Source organism: Dipteris shenzhenensis, chromosome 17 (genome assembly GCF_047967505.1).
Source record: "Dipteris shenzhenensis isolate YYH24624 ecotype China chromosome 17, Dip_SZ_1.0, whole genome shotgun sequence".
Classification (NCBI taxonomy): Eukaryota; Viridiplantae; Streptophyta; class Polypodiopsida; order Gleicheniales; family Dipteridaceae; genus Dipteris; species Dipteris shenzhenensis.
In genome coordinates this window covers 35,785,357-35,806,831 of record NC_141612.1, presented here as the reverse complement: position 1 = coordinate 35,806,831, position 21,475 = coordinate 35,785,357, and the positions used below count along the sequence as shown (strand labels likewise).

The window sequence follows — 21,475 nt, the reverse complement described above, 5'->3', positions numbered from 1 at the left end:
TTCTACTAAAAATTAGTAATCCTTTCCACCGAGGATATCCGTTGGATGTATAAACCCCTGCCCCGGTTGTTAGCCCATGTTCCAGAGATACCCTAGACAGCAGTCTCTTGGGTTCTCTAGGAAATAGGTTGGTTATTTTTTGACAGCTAGTTCTTGCTCTTGTACTTACTTTCCGTAGCTCTTTTTGGTAGTTGAGTTGTACGGTGTTTTTCAAGCATTAATAGAAGCTTCCTTTTTCTGAAAAAAAACAAGGTGAAAATTTCACTAGGTGTGCGAAAGGAGATGTGACACTTTCACCCTTAGATTATGACAACCTTTAAATCCCCTCTTAGGTTATCCTTCTATCATAGCATTTATTTAAGGCCCTTGGAGAGTTCCCATAATGAGAGAACCCAAAACAAATGCTATGGCTTTTCCTTTGGCATGCCAAGAAAAATCAGTAATCCTTTGGAGTTGATTCGACGGGTAACTTAGCTTAATTTTGGAATGAAGATTTGGGGGAAGAAACTAATTAACAGGAAATTTCATTTTTGGCCTGTCCCAAGGGGGAAGGGTATAGTAACCGGTATGTGTCCTGTGATGATCGAGACCCCCAGATGACCAGCTTGTTCTTTTGTGAAATTCTAAATTTTATGATTGGTCCACCTCCCCACTTTTTATTTTTTTCCCTTGAAATCCTCCACCTTTTCTCTACTCTCCTCTCAATCCCCTTTACATATGTGTAATTGTGCTTCTCTCTCCCCCGCCGCCCCCCCTCCTCTCTCTCTCTCTCTCTCTCTCTCCTCCCGTTATCTCTGGGAGTCTTCCTACACACCATCTCCGGTGTTTTCTTAGTGTATTCCTTTTCGCTTCTTTGATCTGGGCAGGCGTGATGAACGATTAAATATAGTGACCTTGATTTCCACGAGTGGTTGGTTAGTTAAGCGAAGGAGATGGAGAGCAATGACTGTTTAAAGGTAAGAAAGGGGGGGGGGGGTGGATTAAGGGAGGATTAAGGGAGGATTAAGGAGAGATAAAGAATAAGTCGTCTTTCTACTACTAATTTTCTTCTGCTTCGTCGTCGTCGTCTTCATCTTCGTTTTCGTTTTAATTACTGTGTGTGTTTTTGCGAGAAGCTTGCGAGCAATCTGGCTATGGCGTCTCCGACCTTTCCTTCTTGCTTCTCCCTTCCTTTTCCTTCCTCCTCCTCTCAAATCTTTAGCTTCTTCGCCGGCAGCTGATCTCCCCCACACACACCTCACATCAATCCATGCTCCTTCGTCTCTCCCATGATCGCTCGCATCACCTCCACCAAGCTTAGCCTTCTCTTTCCCCCTCATCATCCATTCCCCCCATCGCTCCCCATCTTCCCCACCTTTTGGTTCCTCTCTTCCCTGCCTCCCCCTTCCCTGCCTTTCTGTTCACGCACTTCCCCTTTTTCCCTGCATCCTCTCGTCGCTCCACCCTCCCACCTCCTACCTCCAGCTCCGTTTCGCTTCTGGAATTTCATTCTTGCTCCAGCTCTTGCCTCCCAGAAGATGCCTGCAGCTGCCGGCGCGACTCTGTCAATGATTGAAACTACGCGCAAACTACTAGCTCGGTCTCCCTCTCCTCTCGATGGACGTGACCCGCAAAATGTACTTCGCGGAGATTGCCGAGGTTCAGATTTTCTAAGTTTGTTACCGAAGGAACGAGACAGATCTAAACAATACAACTAGGTTCGCATACTGTTTTGATAATGGAATTCAGCATGCTCACTGTAAAACTGAAGCAAAACTTGCTTCATTGTTGAAAATTCACGATTCTGGCCGCACCAAAACTCTCATCTGGCGAAATTGCATTTTAAAGTGACGAGGAGATTCTCGGCATGACTCCGAACTCATCGCATCATACTCATGCGATAGGTTTCGTTCCCTTCCTTTTCAGCAAAGCGACCCTGGAGGTCCTAAGATTGCTACAAGCTCGCATCTGAATGCCATGTTGGAGGGCTGCTGCCTCTGTGTACTCTCTTGACAAGCTTGGATTGTGCTGTCAGCTTCTTAGGGTTCAAGTGGGCCTCAAATCAATTCCTGGGAATTGTATCGCTGTACTTGGGAAAACGGAGGAAGTTTGTGCCCTTTCATTTCTACATTTTCAGGAAAGAACTTCGAGCTGCGCCTTTTAACCTCAGAGGTCTACCCGAGACAAGCCTTTCTATGACAAATCTGCGAGAAATCATGAGATCCAATGGCTGGCTTGATCATGAAGGTACTGAAGTCAAGAAGCAGACAAAGCGATGTGCATTTTTTAGCTTGTCAGAAATGCGGATGTGGCTAGCGGGAGTTATAGTAATGTTTGTATTTATGATTTTTCTGTTGAGATTCAAGCTTCTAGAAGGACCGCTAGTACGGTCTTACTTCGGAGTGTTGGACAATCAGCCATCTCTTAGCATTTTCACAAATCAATCACAGGACACTCTCCGGGTCGACATTGAGGACGCCATGCTCACAGCTGAGCCACCCAATAAGATCGAGAAAGCCAGCGATTCACCATTCATCGGCCTAGCTCTTGCACAGATCAATTCGTCTGCCACAGAGTCTTCAATTCTGAGTGTGTGGAAGTACTTGAAGCCAGTGTTCTCGCGTTCCGATTGCTTCCCCGAAGCGAAGCAAGGATTCAAAGAAGCCGAAAGTTCCTGGCAAGAGTTAATGGACGATCGAAGATTGGAACATTTAGAAAAAAGTAGTTCAGCGAATCTCACAACGGAAAAGAAATGCCCATATTCTGTCAGCTCTATCAATGGTACGCAGGGAGAAGAACCAGTTCTACTAGAAATACCGTGTGGGTTGGTTGTTGATTCCTCTATCACGATCGTTGGCATGCCCCAAGGAGCTGAAGGGAATTTCGCTATCGAGCTTCTAGGGCCTAAGCTGCCTGGAGAGTTGGAGCCTCCAATTGTTTTACATTTCAATGTCAGACTTCAGGGTGACAAGATTACAGACGATGCTGTCATAGTTCAGAATACGTGGAGCAAGGATCATGATTGGGGAGATGAGGAGCGATGCCCTGCAGATTCTGAAAATAAAAAGAAAGGTACTACCACACAGCACGGTCTTACAATTCTGCATTTTCATTTTTGGGCAGCATAATAGGATTGATCTTGCATATTACTTTTTGAGAGTATGCTTGGCCTTCTATTACCTTCGGGAACTGAATAGGCGATGCCATGCTCCTCTTACGATCGTACCTACACCTACATTAGTCGTCCTCACCTTTTCTAATCCATGTTTATGCTTTTGCACACGTATTGCATGTTTTTATTCTAATTCTGTGAGTAGGGGTAGAGAATATGTAGCGTTGAGCACCAGCCAGGAGGTTCTGAGATTCTGGATTTTAGAATTCAGAAAGTGAGGTTTTGAGGTGCTAGTTTATCAAGAAAACACCTTAACATAACTTCTGACTATGATGGTAATCATTTGTTCTGTTTGGCTTTCAGTGGATGGATTGGACGCCTGCAGTCAACAAGTTGGAAAGGCTTCAATAAGGAAGTTTCCTGTGGTGAAGGATCCCACGATAGTGAAATGGCCCCCTTCGCTCAGTGGTGACAAGAAGCCGTGGTTTCCTTTTAGCAATGGTCTCCCTTTTGCAGCTACACTTTGGGTGGGATGGGAAGGCTTTCATATGACAGTCAATGGAAAACATGTTACTTCGTTTGAGTATCGACAGGTAGTGTTTATGTAGATCCTAGAGGCATTCAAGATCTTAAATGCTGTGTCACAATGAGACTGAGTTCTTGCGTTGTGTTGTGGTTTCATTTCAATTGTTTCTGGGTTAGGTCGGGTTGTGATGGAAATTTCACCTAATTTGACTCTCTCTCTCTCCTCTCTCTCTCTCTCTCGCATTTCTTCTTCTAATTTTGTGCCTTTTTCCTTCCTTTTTCCCAACAGAGTTTGTTTTGGTTTATTTATTTTTGTTGCTATTTCAAAGCTTAGTAAGCACTGGGTTTACCCTTACCCAAGAGATTCTGGAATCTTTCGAAACCCAGATGGCAGCTTATGCTTGGGCACTGATGAGAACATAAGCATAGATTTGCTTACTAAGTTCTTTTTCTTCTTTTTTATTTTCCTCATTTACTCATAATTTTGTCTTAAGTCGCTTATAAGCTTCCTTCTTTCCTTTGTTCTTTTGCTTGTTCTATAAAGACTTTTTAATTTGTAAGATTGGATATATTCTAGTCTTATGAAGGCATAGTTTTTTTGGCTTTTATAAATCTATTGCTGCATTGCTCTTACAGGCTTTTAGGGAATTTATTTAGCAAGTTGAGTCTCATGTTAGCATTTGCCTTGCGTGTGTTTCATACAGAATCTAAAACCATCTTTGGCCAATGGCGTCAGATTAAAAGGGAATGTGACTCCAATTTCGATTATAGCAACTGGCTTGCCAACTTTAGAAGACGTTTCCCAAGTACTTGGTTTGGAGTTCCTTAAAGCACCTCCTCTGTCTTCTAAGCAAAAAAATGTGCTGTTCATTGGTGTATTCTCTACTGGGAACAATTTTGATCGTCGAATGGCAGCTCGTCGATCATGGATGCAATATGAAGCTGTTCGAACTGGACTTGTTACCGTACGTTTTTTCGTTGGACAGGTAATACAACCTGTTTGTACAATTCGCTGAATAATTTTGTAAAAAAGTCATATTAGATATGGACTTGGCATTTCCTGAACAACAGATACAGTTATGGTGGGCCCACTATCCTGGCATATTTATCATAGCTAACTGAACTGGTTTAGATTTATAGCACACTAGTTTTCTAAAAACATGGCAATAATCGCTGATAAACCTGGAGCAGTTGTTGTGCTTGTTATCTTGAGCTTAGAGGGATAATCTCATCATCTTAAAGCTAAACAGTTACAGGGCCCCAAGTGGCATGATACCTTGTGGTAGCACGAGCAGTAAAACATACACCATCATAAACATTTTGGTGTGCATGCCATATTTCCAGCTCAAATCTCCTCATTCCTTTGATGTGGCTTTTTACTTGGAGTCCTGGGCTTGTCTCAGATTGCTGCAACCTTCTCTCCTTCGGCCCTCCTGGATATATTCTAGTCTTATGAAGCTTTATCTTGTTTGACTCTACTGTAGACTGTAGTAGCAATTTACACGTCATGGGCAGATGCAGCCTATGGCCATGCTGGCTGTGGCTGCGCAGCTTACAGCCTGCTGGCTATCGTGACAGCTGCTGCATGGCAATCGGCTGCCAGGTTGGCTGCCAACCAATCGGTGGCAGCCTTGTCAACCAAGACCCGACTCAGGGGTTGGCCAGTCGGCTGGCCTGGTCAGGACAGTTCCAGACCCTGGGGGCCTATAAAAGGCAGCCCCCATGGGCTCTTTCACCAGCCTCATTTTAGAGGCTGGAGTTGGTTAGTGAACCCTCAGCCAGCAGCAGTACAGACGCACAGGATCAGGCCAGGCAGAGCAGTAGACCACCAGTTCCCCTTCAGCGGCATCTACAGGACCTCCGTCAGGTCAAACATCAATGCCTGACAGCAGCAGAAGGGCGGCTTCGTCACAGCCCCCTTTCTCCATCAGTTCACAGTCTTATACTGGAGGTATCGGTTCCCTACATACAGTACTTTTCCCTTCTTTACTACAGTTGTATTCAGCCCCTTTGGCAGACATAAATAAAGATATATTCCCCTCTTCGGAGGACCTTAATCCCCCCCTCAGTTCTTGCACTCACCTCATCGCTTCCACTTGTGTTTATCAGTGCATCTTCTCGCAGTTTCTATCTCTATTTCAGTCGGTAGTTAGTAGGAGAGAGAGTGAGCTAGAATTTTCCCTGCTACATTGGTATTGGAGCTTCAGTTTTTTCCTGAGATAGTGAGATTCAGTCAGGGACAGCCATTGGTTTATGATACTGATGAGATCGGGCAGAGACACCATGAGTATCAGTGCCACATCCAACCCTCATGTAGAGGAGGATGCAAATTCCACAGCCTGTGCACCACCCCCGGTACCCCTGGTTGTAGAGGTCCCGGTGATAGCTTCCGCATGGTAGCCATGATGCAGATGCAGACATTACAACCAGAGAGCCTCTTCGCATGCATGCTACAGCTCTAGTAGATGTTGGAGGATTGTGAGCGGCGGGCTGCTAGAGAGCGCGATCAGGCAGCTCAGGAGGCCAAGGAAGAACGGGATTGTCTTCTTCTCATTTTTCTACCGTGGCCACAGGGAGGCGAGGAAAAGGGGATATTTACGCAGCCCGTCAAAACGTCATTCCCCTGGAAGACGGTACGACGGTAAGACCCCCTAGTGTTGATTTCTTGTCTCAATCAGTTTGAGAGTTATTTCTCAGTAGTGCCTACGAAAGACAACGAGAGGTGTATCCTTTCATCGATGCACCTCACAAGTGAGGTGGTCACATGGTGGCACAAGTGGCAAAAGGACCACTTTGATGCAGTCCAAGAGAGTACTCTTCCTCCGTATCGACTTGCAATATCATTGCCGTTCGTAGAAAACTTAGCAAATGGGATCAGAGATCCTCTCCTTCATAATGAGAAGAGTGTAGACACAATGAATTGGAAATATGCTTCTTGAATTACTTCAGTAAATCAGCAATCAAGATATAATGAAACCAGCCTCAACAACGTAAAGGGTGGTAGGATCCACTTAATTACAGCATACACAGTAAATTGACAAGTAAATATGCACCACAAAACAAATCACAGGGGAGCTAGAGCGCTCCTACTCAGAAACAAGGACACCAATTGGCCCCAAATGTTGGCGCCCCTTGCAGTATTTATTTAATATTCATTTGAAGCCAAGCGGCTGATTACAAAGGTCTCTGGGAAGCTGCACCACAGGCAAACCAATGTTCGCAGACTCCCCGTCCAGCCCACCCTATAATTCCCTGCTCAACTTCAAACAGTGTACGGCATCCAATCACTAGACAATCTTGTATCCTTAGCCAACCAAAGCATGCAACAGAGACCCCAATAGCATCCACTGTCTGAGCCAACACCTGCAACTGCACAACCAAGTGCCCAACCAGCCAAACACCGTTGAACAACTACAAGATAGAACCCTCAACAACTAAACTCTGGTACAATCAATCAACCAAGCACTTCCAAACGGGCTGCCTCCATAGCCTCCCTAGCCACTACCCAACAGCATAAATCAACCCAGGAAAGAAACCCAAACGCAATAACTAGCTAGCAACCAATCAGGGAACGGCAAAAGCAGGCAAAGACAAGCCTTCTTCTACTGGGAATCCACAGAAAAAAGGTCACCCTGGCTGGAAAACCCTAGATCCTGCGGAGATAAGCTGATTTTGCTTTGGCACAACCCCAAAAGCAGCTTAGAAGTGAACACCCACACCTGGAAAGTTACCAAAATCAGCTGCAGCACCTGGAAGTCTCCAGAAATCAAATCGCAATCTTCCTTGCACAGCGTGGACAGCCTAGAAACAAATCGCAATTTCCTTGGGACAGCTTGGACAGCTTGAAAACTCCTGAAAACAGATCACAATTCCTATAGCAGCCTGGAAACTTTTGGAAACAGAACCAGAACAGGACGCAGTCACTTGGGACAGCTCGGAGGACCTGGAAATAGAATCGCAATTTGCAGAATACACCCTTGTAGAAATCGCAATCTGCAATAGGCTTTGGATCTGGTGCGTTTTCCTCTGGCAGGCCCTTGATGCATTGGTACTGGCCTTGGCTGGTGACGATTTCCTCTGGCAGGCTCCGGAAGCTCTTGGCAATATGCGATTTTGCTCTAGCAGCACCTGGCAGGCTTTGGTAGCTTACAACTGATGATCTGGCTCCTTCTGGAACCGATTTGGCCAATTGAACCCAAAATAAGAGCTCTGGGCCCTTTTTTGTAGTCCTGTGCTAAAATTAGCAATTTCTAATTGCACCACTCTTTTGGCTCCCTTGTTGCACACTTTGGCCCTAGGAATTAATTGCCTAGTAACTGGGCGCACATTCACTATTTCCAAGGGCGCACTAGGAATTTTAATTCCCCAGCCCCATGGTCGGACCCTCACGCCCCAGAGGCTCAAGGCAGTCACGCGCAAATTACGGGAGTCGCAAATCAAAAGTCCCATAATTTCACGTCCTCGTGATATACAACCTGCACTTCGGCTGCACTCTACACACACAAGTTGCTCTAGCAACAAGACGACCGATTCTTAGGACTCTAGGACCTTATATACACTACTTTTGACACTACGTGGTGGATGCTACCATCTCATTGTACAGGTTGCAAGGCTCGAGGTTGCGAAAAGTATTGGAATGGGGTGTAATGCTTGGTACTTAGCAAGATCTAGGGTAGTAGCTGTTGTGATTCTTCCTCATCTTCATCCTTTACAACAAGATGGGCATGATGCTTCTCTTGCTCTTTTCCAACTTTGTGAAATAGTTGGCCTCTATGTGACCCTTCCTTTTGCTCTACCTGCATTGAATTCTTTTGTTCATCTTCCATTTGTTGGTTGTGCTAGAAAATGCTTGATCATTTTCAGAAATGACCTTCGCATCCTTATTTCTCGTCTTTCTTTATGAGAAGAGACTCTAAATCATCGAATGTAGTGGTTGCAAGCCTCAAAGTTTCTAAAATTTGCTCAAAACGAGCAACTTGATACATGCTTTTTATTGAAGTAGCCATCTCATCTTCATCATCAAGTTCACATTTTAAACTTGTTAATTGTTGTGTAAGTGAAGCCTAGCTTCTGAGGGGGAATGACTAGATGGCCTTGTTGGTGCTTAGGGATCTTGAAGACTTTGTTGAACCCCAAACGGGCATCTTGGGGATTCAACTAAGGCTGAGAACAAATGCACGAGGACAGGCAGTGAAGGCAGAGGAGTGAAGGACAGGTTTGGGCGAAAGAGAGCACGAAGTTGGGAGGTGACTCCTTTCCACAAGTCAACATCGTCTTAACCACACCAAATCCAACGTAGCCCTTGCACTAGACGGCAAGGGCGAGACGGCGGGGGTTGCAACTGTCAAGAAATTTGGCTAGTTGGCAATCACATTCTAGTTGATTCCATAAGAATCTGTAAATATGGGCGATTGCATCTTATCAGATTCTACATGAATTTGGAGTCAGGAGTGTCAAGACTGTTTCGGCAACGATGTAATGGCACCTACCCTTCGAACAGGTAAGTGCAAAGGAGCTTTGGAACTGCTCCTACCTGCCTTTGTGATGAAGCTCTCATTGAGCTCCACAAGACCAATAATGTGGCTTGAATAGTTACACTTGAAAATTAGTTACTTACATTGCCGTTTGGGTGAGGGAGACTTTGTCAATGGCCACTAGTCAGAGTAAAGATTCTCAACAATCAATTGGCAGCAGGTGGTCAAAAGCTTGATAGAAATCAATTGGAGATTCTTTAGCGATCTTCCCTCAAGATTGAAGTGCTCTTGGAGTCTTTAGTACCCCTAGCTAGGCTATCATTTGAGTCAGTTTATGTACGTAGAATAGTTGGCCTCTATGTGACCCTTCCTTTTGCTCTACCTGCACTGAATTCTTTTGTTCATCTTCCATTTGTTGGTTGTGCTAGAAAATGCTTGATCATTTTCAGAAATGACTCTTCGCATTCTTATTTCTTTTGTATTTCTTTATGAGAAGAGACCCTAAACCATCGAATGTAGTGGCTGCAAGCCTCAAAATTTCTAAATTTTACTCAAAACGAGCAACTCGATACATGCTTTTTATTAAAGTAGCCATCTTATCTTCATCATCAAGTTCGCATTTTAAACTTGTTAATTGTTCTGTAAGTGAAGCCTAGCTTCTGAGGGGGAATGACTAGATGGCCTTGTTGGTGCTTAGGGATCTTGAAGACTTTGTTGAACCCCAAACGGGAATCTTGTGGATTCAACTAAGGCCGAGAATGAATGCACGAGGATAGGCAGTGAAGGCAGAGGAGCGAAGGACAGGTTTGGGCGAAAGAGAGGACAAAGTGGGAGGTTCCACAAGTCAACATCATCTTAACCACACCGAATCCAACATAGCCCTTGCACTAGACGACAAGGGCGAGACGGCGGGGGCTGCAACTGTCGAGAGATTTGGCAGGTGCCATAAGTGTAGTTGGCAATCACATTCTAGCTGATTCCATAAGAATTTGTAAATATGGGCGATTGCATCTTATCAGATTCTACGTGAATCTGGAGTCAGAAGTGTCAAGGCTGTTTTGGTGACGATGTAATGACACCTACCCTTCAAACAGGTAATTGCAAAGGACTATAAATGCGGGTACCTTGTAGCTGCTTGAGATATATCCTCACCAACTGGTTTCCTTCTAGAAGCTTTGGAACTGCTCCTACCTGCCCTTGTGATGAAGCTCTCATTGAGCTCCACGAGAGCAATAATGTGGCTTGAATAGTTACACTTGAAAATCAGTTAATTACGTTGCCGTTTGGGTGAGGGAGACTTTGTCAATGACTATCCTGTCAGGGTAAAGATTCTCAACAATCAATTGGCAGCAGTTGGTCAAAAGCTTGATAGAAATCAATTGGAGATTCTTCAGGGATCTTCCCTCAAAGATTGAAGTGCCTTTACCCCTAGCTAGGCTATCTTTTGAGTTACAGTTTATGTACGTAGACTAGCTGCTCATCTGTGAGCTTCATTCATGCCTTGTACAAAGTTTCTGTTAGAAATGAACCAACCAGAGTGTACCTTACGCAGCGGAAGACTAATAGATAGCCCAGGAATTTTTGCAGAAGTGTTTAACTATGGAATCCAAAACTTCTTAACTTGTGTGTACGCAGTATAACATATGTGCAGACCAGTAAGTAGACAATGCTTCAAAAGAGATATGGAACCAACATAAGATATATTTCTATCCAGAAAAGGACACAATATAAAAGAGTCCAGAGTCCCACCAAATCTCCGTCCTTACCAAAAGTTGTCCTACTATCTCCTTGGCACTTCTAGATCCCTGAGCCCGTGTGCTCATTGCCGAGCTTCTGTAGATTTTTATTCTCCGTGCCTGATCCCCACACCTTACTGCCCTAACTGTCAGCCTAGGTGTGCAGCCTCCTGTGAGCTATGTCTGCAGGTCCCTTGGGCTTGTGGAGGCCCTTCTGGCTGGCTGTGTACTGCTCCAATCTGCTCACTAACTGCTGCTCTAGATGGATGGGCAACCCCTTTGGCTCCCCTTTTATAGGGGTTGGTAGTCCCCAAAATAGGCCAACCAGCAAGCCTTAAATCAACCGACCAGCCAGCCCTACTGGCCGACTGGTGATGGTCTGTCCAACCGACCTGGTTGGCTCGCTTTGACCAGCCCAATCAGTCCTCAAACTAAGCGCCTGGCCACGTGTGGCCCAGGCCCATAACGGCCCCAAATTGGGGTCTGTTCCTGGCCATAGCCTACTCCAAAAAGGCGCCTTCTAGCTGCATATGTTTTGCCTCTGCTGCAGACTTGTCCTGGCCCTGGAAACACTACCACAGCTCCAAGCTCCTGCAGGCAGCCGTACAATACCCCCTGCCATCCATGCAATCTTGAATGATTGCGATCTGATCCAGATCTGCAAACCTCCTTCAAACTGCGCCGTACAGCTCCAGGCGACTGCGTGGCAATTCCGTACAAGTTCAGTCCACCTTGGAGGCTCCTCCTTGCCAGGTATGCCCTTAGGTGTGCTGCCCACATGGAAGCTTGTGTGCTGTCAATGTGGCAGCCCCATGTCTCTGTGTTTTGCTGTGAGCTTGGAGGCTCCTCCTTGCCAAGTTAGCCCTTAGGTGTGCTGCCCACATGGCAGCCTGTGTGCTGCCCATGTGGCAGCCCCATGTCTCTGTGTTTTGCTGTAAGCTTGCTGCCCACATGGCAGTGAGAGTCCCATGTGGCAGCCACATCACTCCTTTGGTTCACCCCCCCATGCTCTCCTCATATGGGGGCTTACTGATGGGGAGGTGACCATACCACAGTCTGAATCCTTCTTGGTTTCTCATGTTTGGAAGGTGTTGATAAGATTTACTTCAACACCTTGGTCTTCTATCTCCTTGTAATAAAGAGCCTAGATAAGGGGGGCCTCGATCTCCACAATGTTAGGCAATTCAAACTTTCTCCTCTGCTTTTAAGACAGCATTGAGAGGTTCCAAACATTAAGAAAAAGAGAAATTGATTTAAGTTGCTTACAAACTCTCTTCTTTCAGATTGGATATATTCTAACGATATTATTATGATCAGCCTAGACTTATTGTGTGTGACTACACGAACAGAAGGTGAATAAAAAAAATGAGTTGTCGCCCAAGAAGGGAGAGTATGGACTAGAGAAAGCGAATACGGTAGTTGACGAGTTGTTTATTGGTGGTCACACCGAGTAGCCCCAAGATTGGATTCAATGTGCTAGGCGTGACAATGCTCATGTTTGATATAGAGCAGTGTTAGAAGATTTAGATTCTAAGATGGAGGACAATATATGTTGCTCAAATCATGTAAAGAACAAGGCTGTAGCCATCAAAGGGAAAGAGGATGAGGGAGGCCAGCTTCAAATGAAATGTGAGGCAATTGAAGATGACCATGGATTGTGCTAGCTTGAGATCTGTAAAGTGTTCTCTATCTGCCCATGTGCACAAGTGTGAAGCAAGATAGGTGGTGTGTAGTCCTAGCAATTATCTTCCACACTAGATGACTTGTGGTCAAGGTTGGTGATCGAATGCAAAGTCGTCGTTGGTTTAACATGTTATCTAATCTTGGTTTATGAGCTAGAGATACACAATGAGGTTATTCAATATGGTATCGGAGGCCAAGTAGCGTATTCTTTTTTCTTCTCTTCTGTTTTCTCTTTTATTTTCTATGTAGATTTTTGGACTTTAGTTTTAGAAACATGGTGAGAATGAGAGAGGGAGATAGGCTAGGGAGTGAAGAAAGGAAACTCAAATGTAGACAACATAGAAGGCTTTCTTTCATTCATCATCATCATCAAATGAGACAAGTGAAGTACAAGCCTTTCTAGGCTACACACTCACACGAGGCACAAGGGACGAAGAGGTGGCTGCAAGAAGAAGAGTTGAGCAGAGTTAGGGTAGGGCAAGAAGATGATGACGTGGTAGGGCGGCTATGGCAAGACTGACCTACTCTGATACCATGTTAGAAACATGGTGAGAGTGAGAGAGGGAGCTAGGCTAGGGAGTGAAGAAGTGAAACTCAAATGTAGACAACATAGAAGGCTCTCATTCATTCATCATCATCATCAAATGAGACAAGTGAAGTACAAGCTTTTATAGGCTAGACACCCACACTCTCCTACCAAGTACATAAGTCCCATGGTGACACGTGGCACTCACACATGACTCACACATGAACTAGTACTAGATCTCCTAGTACTACACATCACACATCACGTCTCACACACTCTTTGGCTATGATATCTCCAACATTTAGAACAACAAAGAATCTAAATTTGTATGATTGGACATATTCTAGTCTTACAAAGGTATATGGTAGCGGAGCCCAAGTAGCCTACTCTAGAGATCTGATTCAATAATTGAAGGTGGATATCCTTGCTTTAAGAAAGGAGGGTGCCCTTGCAGACCTCATTCAATTACAGTACACCTTCAACAATTGAAGACGTGCTGTAATCAAGTGAGGTTTGCAATGAGTGCAAAGGATTTTTCGTTGATGGAATTTTTAAGGAATCTACAGAGGCATCAATGGCATCTCATATTCCTATCCCTAACTTTGGTCTGAAGGGACATCGGATGAACTAACTATCCTATTTGGAAGATAAAGATACGGGGTTACATGGTTGCAAGAGCCTTATGGGAGATTACTGATGGTGTGGAGACTAAGCCCCAAGATCAAAAGTGTGTGTAAGGCAAGGTCATGAACCGATGTCAAAATTAGGTACTAGCGATGCCAAGGCACTATCCATAACTATAGATGTGGTGCTTTTGCACAATCAATTACCAGAGACTGCTTGTGAGGCTTGGAAGAGATCGCTTGAGCATGCATTGTTAGATATGGATGGCTATAATGGACTGTTGGAATAATTGGTTACATCCCCATCTTTATATGAGGAGGAGATGGGGGTGGATGACATACAGCTGCATAGGGTGAGATGAAGGGGGATGGAGAGGAGTTGACATGTAGGCAGCAATCCGGCTGCTGCATGAACAGCATGTGTACATCCTTCTCAGGTCAATTTGTGGGCAGCCGCATGGGCCACCGGGCCTGCATCTAGGGCTGGCTGTGTTCTCTGTTTAGGGCTGACATATGGCTTTTATATGCCCAATCATTGGCCTAGGCAGTGGGCAGATGGGTGGGGATAAAACCCATCTAATGGTAGTGGGAATGGTTTTTTTGTAGGCACCTAGGGCCAACGGTTTTCCATACTATCTTGTATACTCGGCTAGTGGGAGCAGGGTCAGGGGCCAACAAGGGCCGGCAGTGTTCGCATATTACAAGTTCGCAACCATGGGATGGTCGGCTAGATCTAGCCCCTTGCCGGCCAAGTTTGGGCAATCTGCCTCTATAAAAGGCCTCGTGTTGGTACATTTATTTCCAGGTTTTGTACTTGATTTACATATTCTTTTGGCTGCACATCTGAGTATTCTTTCTCCAAATATGTAGTGTGTTTTGTATACACACATGCACATGGAGTGAGTCGATGTTTGATGTGATTGGGAGTTGGCTACAACACACAACTCTCTATTGTCTGACATAAAATCAGAGCTAGTATTTTGAGCTGGTGTTATGTGGCCAGTTGTGTATCAAGGATCTCTGTGGTCTGAGTCAAGCACGTGGTTAGAGCTGAGGAGATCTATAACCGAGACCTCCAAACTAAAGGGTGGTGTCCTTGTTGAGGAGCTTCCACAGTCAGGTGTGTTTTGTTTGGATTACATTGAGTGCAGGAAAGGTTTAAAGATACTTGCACTTCACACATAGGGCTTTCCAAGAAGAGTACTTTGAAACTCATAGAAGGAAGGTCTTGCTAGTGAAACATGGAATTTTCATTATCGTTATTTAGTAATTTTTGCTATAATATTCTATAGGGCAACAGACCCCTTTGAGTCATCTACACCCTGCCATGGCATCAAACTCACTGATTCCACATTTTGGTGGGATTGAAAGCTGGACATAACTAACTATCCAATCTAGAAAGTAAAGATTTGGAGCCATTTGGTGGCCAGGGAAATCTAGGGGTGACGAAGGATTAGAGGTGATACCCATTGATGTAGTGGATGCTTGCAGATGCTGTGATATCCGATATCCAATTGGTGGAGATTGTAGGTGAGGCATGGGAGATCTTGAAGGATATTTATGAAATGAAAAACAGAGAAAGAATCATCATGCTCTAGAACCAGTTGTTTACCATAATGATGGGGGAAGGAGATTCAGCCCATGGCTTCCTCGTATAGGAGAAGATGATCAACTAGTAGTAGTTGTTCACAAGGTGGATAACAACCATGCCTATGCGTATGTTAGCAAGATTCCCTAGGGCTACTGAGGCTTGTTGACAACTCTTACCATTGGAGAATAGTTGAAGCCAATCATATTTAAGGATTTTGGCCTATTTTGACTTCAAGAAAAGGCTCAAATGAATCTTTATAATGGTAGTGATGGTGAGGGAAGGCCAAGAGCAAGTCCAAAAAAGAAGGATGCCAAGGATTTGTCAAAGGATGATGGGGACTTTCTTATTATATGGAAAGCAAAAAGAAAAAGGAGGAGGAATGTTTCTACTGTAACGAGCTTAGACATTTTACCAAGTATTGAAAGAAGAAGTAGGTTGACCAAGCAAAGGAGGACCAGTCAAAGATGACGGAATCTGACATAGCATTTGCCAATGTTGTGAAAGAGGAACTTTACTTGATGTTAATTGTCCGTGACAAAGTTTGCAATCCTAGTTGTGACTATGTTCATGGCAAACATCGAGGAGTGGTGCATAGATCTTGACTTTGTTGTGGAGGGTGGTAGGTATTGCTTAGCCTTGGAACCTGAGGACATGTCTACTACACTGGTAGAGATGGAGGTGCTCATTCAAGGATGGAGCCTTAGTCACTAAGGGGAGCATGCCTATAGAGTTACACAAAGATTATAAAGGTGAGAATACATTTGAGCGGTTACCTAGCTTGTTGTAGTGGCAAGCAATACCAGATTAAGCTTCTAGTGTACATTTTCCATTTATTTTATTGGAGACTTTAGTAGATTGATTCGGGGTGGATGTTTGTACTATTGGGAGATATCCTTGGAGGTTGGTGATGGGGATTCTAACAGGTTTGAGTTTTGATCAGTGAAGGTGATCATGATGCTTCTCCATATTGGGTAATCCCATCGAAGTCTTTTAGGTGGGGCTTCGGATTCGAAGGGCCAAACAAGGATTGTCGTGCTTCTAGAGGATGAGTTGCTGATAGTAATTCTGCAGAGACAGCTGGCTGGATTCTTGCTGGTGGAGATCTATGTGGAGCAGCCACAAGAATTTCATGGTATAAGGTGTCAATGACCAGTTTGTGCATTGTCTAGACTATCCAGTAGGGTTGGCCAGCAGCAGCAAGGTCCATCCCTCCCTCAATGGAATGAGGTTTGGGAAGAGGGGATTATGTATTGAGACAACCCACCTTGCACCAGGAGTGACGCAACCCGTGCAAGTTGTTGGATCAAGCTCCAAATGGGATATGTTCACTAAACTTAATTTTTGCATCTATGCAATGAACAATCAAGAGAAACCATAGAGGGAGCTACCTGACTCTTCTCCCAGCCATAGGCTTTGTACATTGACAACTTGAGCCAGCTGCTCTCCACAATAAGAAACAATCACATACCATAGGCCCCCTCCCTTGAGGGTGATGCTATGTAGAGTTCTATCCATGACGCCAAACTCCTTGAGTTATTGCATCTATGACACATCTCGTGTGGAAGTTTGGCTCCCGAAGATGACCCTTCTGAAGCCCCTAGCTTGTATGTATAGGCCTACAAATCCCCAGTCCAAGTAAACAACTTCCCAATGACCGGCATGTGTCACAGTGCATACTTGCCTTTGCCACATGGCAGTAGGTGGTGCTTGTAGGGATACTGGTGGATGGAATCCTATTTAAAGGGTCACAAGTCAAGGAGTCTTAGCTTATGACAGCCCCATCTGTCCTAGCTGCCCAACGTGTACTGATTGTCGTCGTGACAGCCGGGAGTCTGCCAGACCCCATTTTGAGCTGGTACTGGCCTGCCTTCTTTGAGATCTTGGTTACATCTTTTGGGCACACAAAAAATGCCTGCTCTGGCTGCTAAGTTTCTTTAGCGGCTGGCTGCATGGGAAAGAAATGATTCTAGTGAATTGCACGCTCTGCTTGCTTTTTGTCAGCTTAGCTTTCCTGTGCATTTATAGACGTGTGTGTTGCTTTGGAGCGTTTGGTCATTGTAATGTAGCTCATAATCATCATTTTCAATGTAGATGAAGATGTTTGGGAAGCTGTTCATTTCTTGCGAATGCTCATCAATCATAGAAGCACGTTGTCTATGATGATTTCAGTTGGCCTTTGTGTGGCTGTTGTGGTTGAAGCAGCTTATCTAATGCTTCCCCCCATATAACAATGATTAGTTAATAGGAAACAACCCTATACTTCAAGGATCTGCACCAGTTCTCCGGCATTGGAGGGGTATTACTGAATTGCCACCTATGCTTTGTTTTTAGTAACTTATTCAAGGCTTGTTGCTTTGCTTCAACCCTTTGTGGCTTGTATGAGTTTCTTTCTAGTTGTTGCACTTTGTCCCATAGGCTCGTGAGGCCTCTTGAGGACGTCTCTCTCTCTCTCTCTCTCTCTCTCTCTCTCTCTCTTACACACACTGCCATGAGGACAGCATGTATCAGCGGGAAGAGACGGTGCAAAGCGGTGGAGCCAGCAACACAGAGGGTGACCAAAGCACCCATGATAGAGGTCCAGCTCATCACCCTCTACTCAGAGGAGACTGCCTGAGTCGAGGTGTCGCTCTTGATGTGGCTTATTGGATACAGAGATGACAGAGACACCCCCACCACATCTAGAGTCGGCTCGACAGACATAGATTCGATGACATCTTCGCGTCTCATTGGAGAGTGATCATGCCCCCAGATATGTATTTGGAGCACTAGCTTTGCGTGTTTGAGCTTCTTTTTTTGTGGTTTTGAGATTATTAGCTTAGCTTAGCACTTACGAAGGGCCTTAGTGACCGCTTTGCTTCAGCCCACAGTGGCTTGCATGAGTTACTCTATTGATTGTACCTTCTCATAGGTCTGCAAGGCCACCGGAAGACGTTAATACAACTCTCTCTCTCTCTCTCTCTCTCTCTCTCTCTCTCTCTCTCTCGCACGCGCACACATGCACATCTCCACCCCACCCCTATTTACTCTCCCCTCCACACATGGGTGTTCTCTATCTCTTTCTCTATCTCACTCTCTTGCTCTATTTTTGTGTGCTTGCGCGCGCGCGCGTGTGTGTGTGTGAGAGAGAGAGAGAGAGAGAGAGAGAGAGAGAGAGAGAATGACAATGACAATGACCTTTACTGGCAGCATACTAACAAGCAAGTGAATAAGGAGCTTTGGAAGGAAGCATTGACATATGGTGACATACAGTTAATGCCATTTGTGGACTATTACAATGTAATTACACTCAAAACAATTGCAATATGCATTTTTGGGGTACGTCAGCACTGCAACCTGAAGATGGTATATTTGTTATGTATTGTTTTCTAATTTTGCAGTGTATCTTATTGTTTACAGCTGTAAAAGTGCCTTACATCCTCCTTTGGAATATGGATTTGCAGACCGAGATGATGCAGTCTAAGTACATCATGAAGACAGACGATGACACATTTGTGAGGGTTGATGAAGTGCTTTCAGTTTTAAATAAGACAAAAACGAGCAAAGGCCTTTTATGTGGCTCAATCGAGTTTGATAGTCAGCCACACAGAGACCCTAATGACAAATGGTATATAAGTAACGAGGTAAGGACACGCTTACTCTAGTTTTGTGCTTTTTATATTTCAAAAGGTTGCCCTCTAGCCTTTGTGATGAGAGGTCTGTTCTCTATTTGCTTGTTATGGTTGATAGCTATTATTTCCTGGTTATCTCATTCCTAAGTGTCCTAAAGAAGTATTTCTGTTTCTAAATCTCCCATAAGAAAATGTACTGGATTATGCTGGAATCAGCTCGTGAGTGGATTCCCGAACTCTGACGCAAACAAAAAGAATCGATTGATCAAATCCAGTATTGTAAGAAGAAGAATCGATTTATCAAATCCAGTATTGTAAGAAGAAACTATACTCTGTAAATTCAATGGAAAACAAACGAAGAAGTGGGTATTTTCAGAATTGTTGTATACTCAAGAGAAGTCGGCAGTATGCAATTAATTTTGAGTAATGTAATTAAAAATAATAATAATCAGACACTCTAAAATGTGACACTGCAAAAATGTTCCTTGATCATATATGGAGAATCCCTTGGCTAGGCAAAATACACAGGAAGAATGGGCTGGACAGAGGGGCCATGAGTACAAAAACCTATGAGCAGTAATTGCCAACCAATCAAATGGCACCAATGAATATATGATGAGTGCACATGTTCAACTCAACATTTGACTTGTTAAGTTTGCACTCACCACAGACAATGAGGTAGCTCTTGGAGAATTTTTTTGAATGTTTCAGAACAAAAGATCGGATCACTGAGAATGTAGGTGAGGCCATGTGTGCAAGAACTGGTGTCTGTTAGGCAAGAATTCATTGTGGAAGCTTATAGTTGACCACCTCATCTTCTTGAAATTTCTCAAAGTGTGCAGTTTGATGACTGTGTGGGCATCAACTGGACTGCAAACAATGTAATAGGTGGAAGCTTGGTCATTGATGGTTAAATCCATTATGTGCTAGCCTTTGTCATGGCTGAGTTTGCACTTCACCTCCAGAGTGTTGAAAGAAAATAAGTATGAAGAACTTTGTAGAAACGGATGCTCAAGTATGTGGGTGTGTGGATATGTATGTGCAAGAGCATATGTTTATACTATGATCTACACCCACAGTTGGGCACGGATGACGGTGGAGATGTCATAGTAGCTAGTTCCTGCTAAACTGCGCTATGTGGTGTGTTTTTAGAGGACGAGTTTTGCATGTTCCTGGATTTGTCTAGATGTATATTATGTGGCACTGTCACATATGCTGCCAATATGGAAGGACTGATACTTCCCCCTAAATTCGCAGGTATCACATTAACTGAAATCTGTCCTTAGGCTTGTGGTGGCCCACATCATAGTATTCTTCATTGGTGAAGCACCTGCACATATACAATGGGTCTTGCCCCTAGGAGAGGTGGATACACATAGCAGGGGGGAACATCTGTCTTCCTTTCTTGCTCTGTTGGAAGTAGGGTGGGGTGAGTGGTTTAAGGATGAAGCTGTGTGGATAAACCTTTAATTGTTTGCTTATCAGAAACAGTCTCCAATCACATTCTTTGCCCAACAGGTTTTTGTTCATTTTGGTATCAGGTTGTTTTGCATGGATGTCAGCTTAGCGGAGCAAATACCTTTTTTTGAACTGGCTCATAAGGTCTCATCTTTGATTAGCTTCTTTATTGATAATGCCTGCAGGAATGGCCTTACCCTTCTTATCCACCTTGGGCTCATGGTCCAGGATACGTTATTTCAAAGGACGTAGCTAGATTTATTGTACAGGCTCATCAGAACACAAGCTTGAAGGTATCCTGTGCTATTTTTCGGTGATACAAAACCACTTTTGGTTGTTACTCGCTTCATTATCGCTGTTTGAATTCATTTTATGTTCTTGGCTTTTTCAGTTGTTCAAACTTGAAGATGTATCCATGGGGATATGGATCGATGAATACAAGAAGCAGGGGCATGATGTGCGTTATAATAACAATGAACGCTTTTACAACCTAGGTTGCACTGAAGGTTATGTCATTGCACATTATCAAAAACCGAAGCATATGGCCTGTTTGTGGCAGAAAATTAAAGAAGGTTTAGGCCCTGTTTGCTGTACATGACCTTCAACTACCTGATTCATGCACTCCATGTCATGTTCGTAAACAGCTCAACCAAGTTGTAAGAGACTTGGATAAAGCAACCGACATATGTTGCAGCTCCATGCAGCATTCTGTACAAAAAGAGTGTACCATAGAATCATTCAGATTGACAAAAGTACAAACACAAGGGTTGGTATGCCAACTTTTACAGGGAGTACCAACACTATTTTTCAATCCTTCATGTGTGATAAGGCATGGAGGCTTTCCAGCTATAAGGATGGGATCTTTCCCAAGATTATCGATATTCAGCAGCGTAAAAAGATACAATCAGTTGGTTCTCATGAAAATATGCGTATTTTTTACAACCTCTTTTGTAATGATGAGGTATTTCATGATGTGCCTTATTTTCCAGTCTTTCTAGTCAGGAAAGAGTAACCTTAGGTTTAACGCATACCTAAGATTTTCCTTAGGCTTTGCGTTCACATAATGGCTTTAGTATGAAATTTGACATATAAGCATGGTTTGGTAATTAATGTTCAGGTTTTAATTAAATTTCTCAATCATTCATGAAGCAGGATGTTGG

At 44.1% G+C, this 21,475-nt stretch overlaps 1 protein-coding gene across 2 annotated transcripts; it reads left to right on the top strand.

Annotated features, from left to right (window-relative positions):
• Window positions 1–1,073: 1,073 nt before the first annotated feature.
• Window positions 1,074–21,273, top strand: GALT1 (galactosyltransferase1). Of its 2 annotated transcripts, none has more exons than XM_087388307.1 (7): window positions 1,074–3,051; window positions 3,455–3,684; window positions 4,321–4,602; window positions 18,436–18,591; window positions 18,690–18,869; window positions 20,501–20,608; window positions 20,707–21,273. In XM_087388307.1, the coding sequence occupies exons 1-7, from the start codon at window positions 2,175–2,177 to the stop codon at window positions 20,911–20,913; spliced, it is 2,040 nt and encodes a 679-aa protein (XP_087244433.1). In that variant the 5' UTR covers window positions 1,074–2,174; the 3' UTR covers window positions 20,914–21,273. The 2 variants fall into 2 exon arrangements, with proteins under 2 accessions (XP_087244433.1, XP_087244434.1); XM_087388308.1 differs by having other exon boundaries at window positions 18,436–18,564; window positions 20,707–21,271.
• The last annotated feature ends 202 nt before the right edge of the window (window positions 21,274–21,475 follow it).

Bases quoted from the DNA above. Each gene is read 5' to 3' on its own strand.
- GALT1 (XM_087388307.1), top strand. From the start codon at position 2,175: ATGACAAATCTGCGAGAAATCATGAGATCCAATGGCTGGCTTGATCAT. The intron at 3,052-3,454 runs GTACTACCACAC...TTTGGCTTTCAG, and splicing joins TTCTGAAAATAAAAAGAAAG to TGGATGGATTGGACGCCTGC. The intron at 18,592-18,689 runs GTATATTTGTTA...ATGGATTTGCAG, and splicing joins AGCACTGCAACCTGAAGATG to ACCGAGATGATGCAGTCTAA.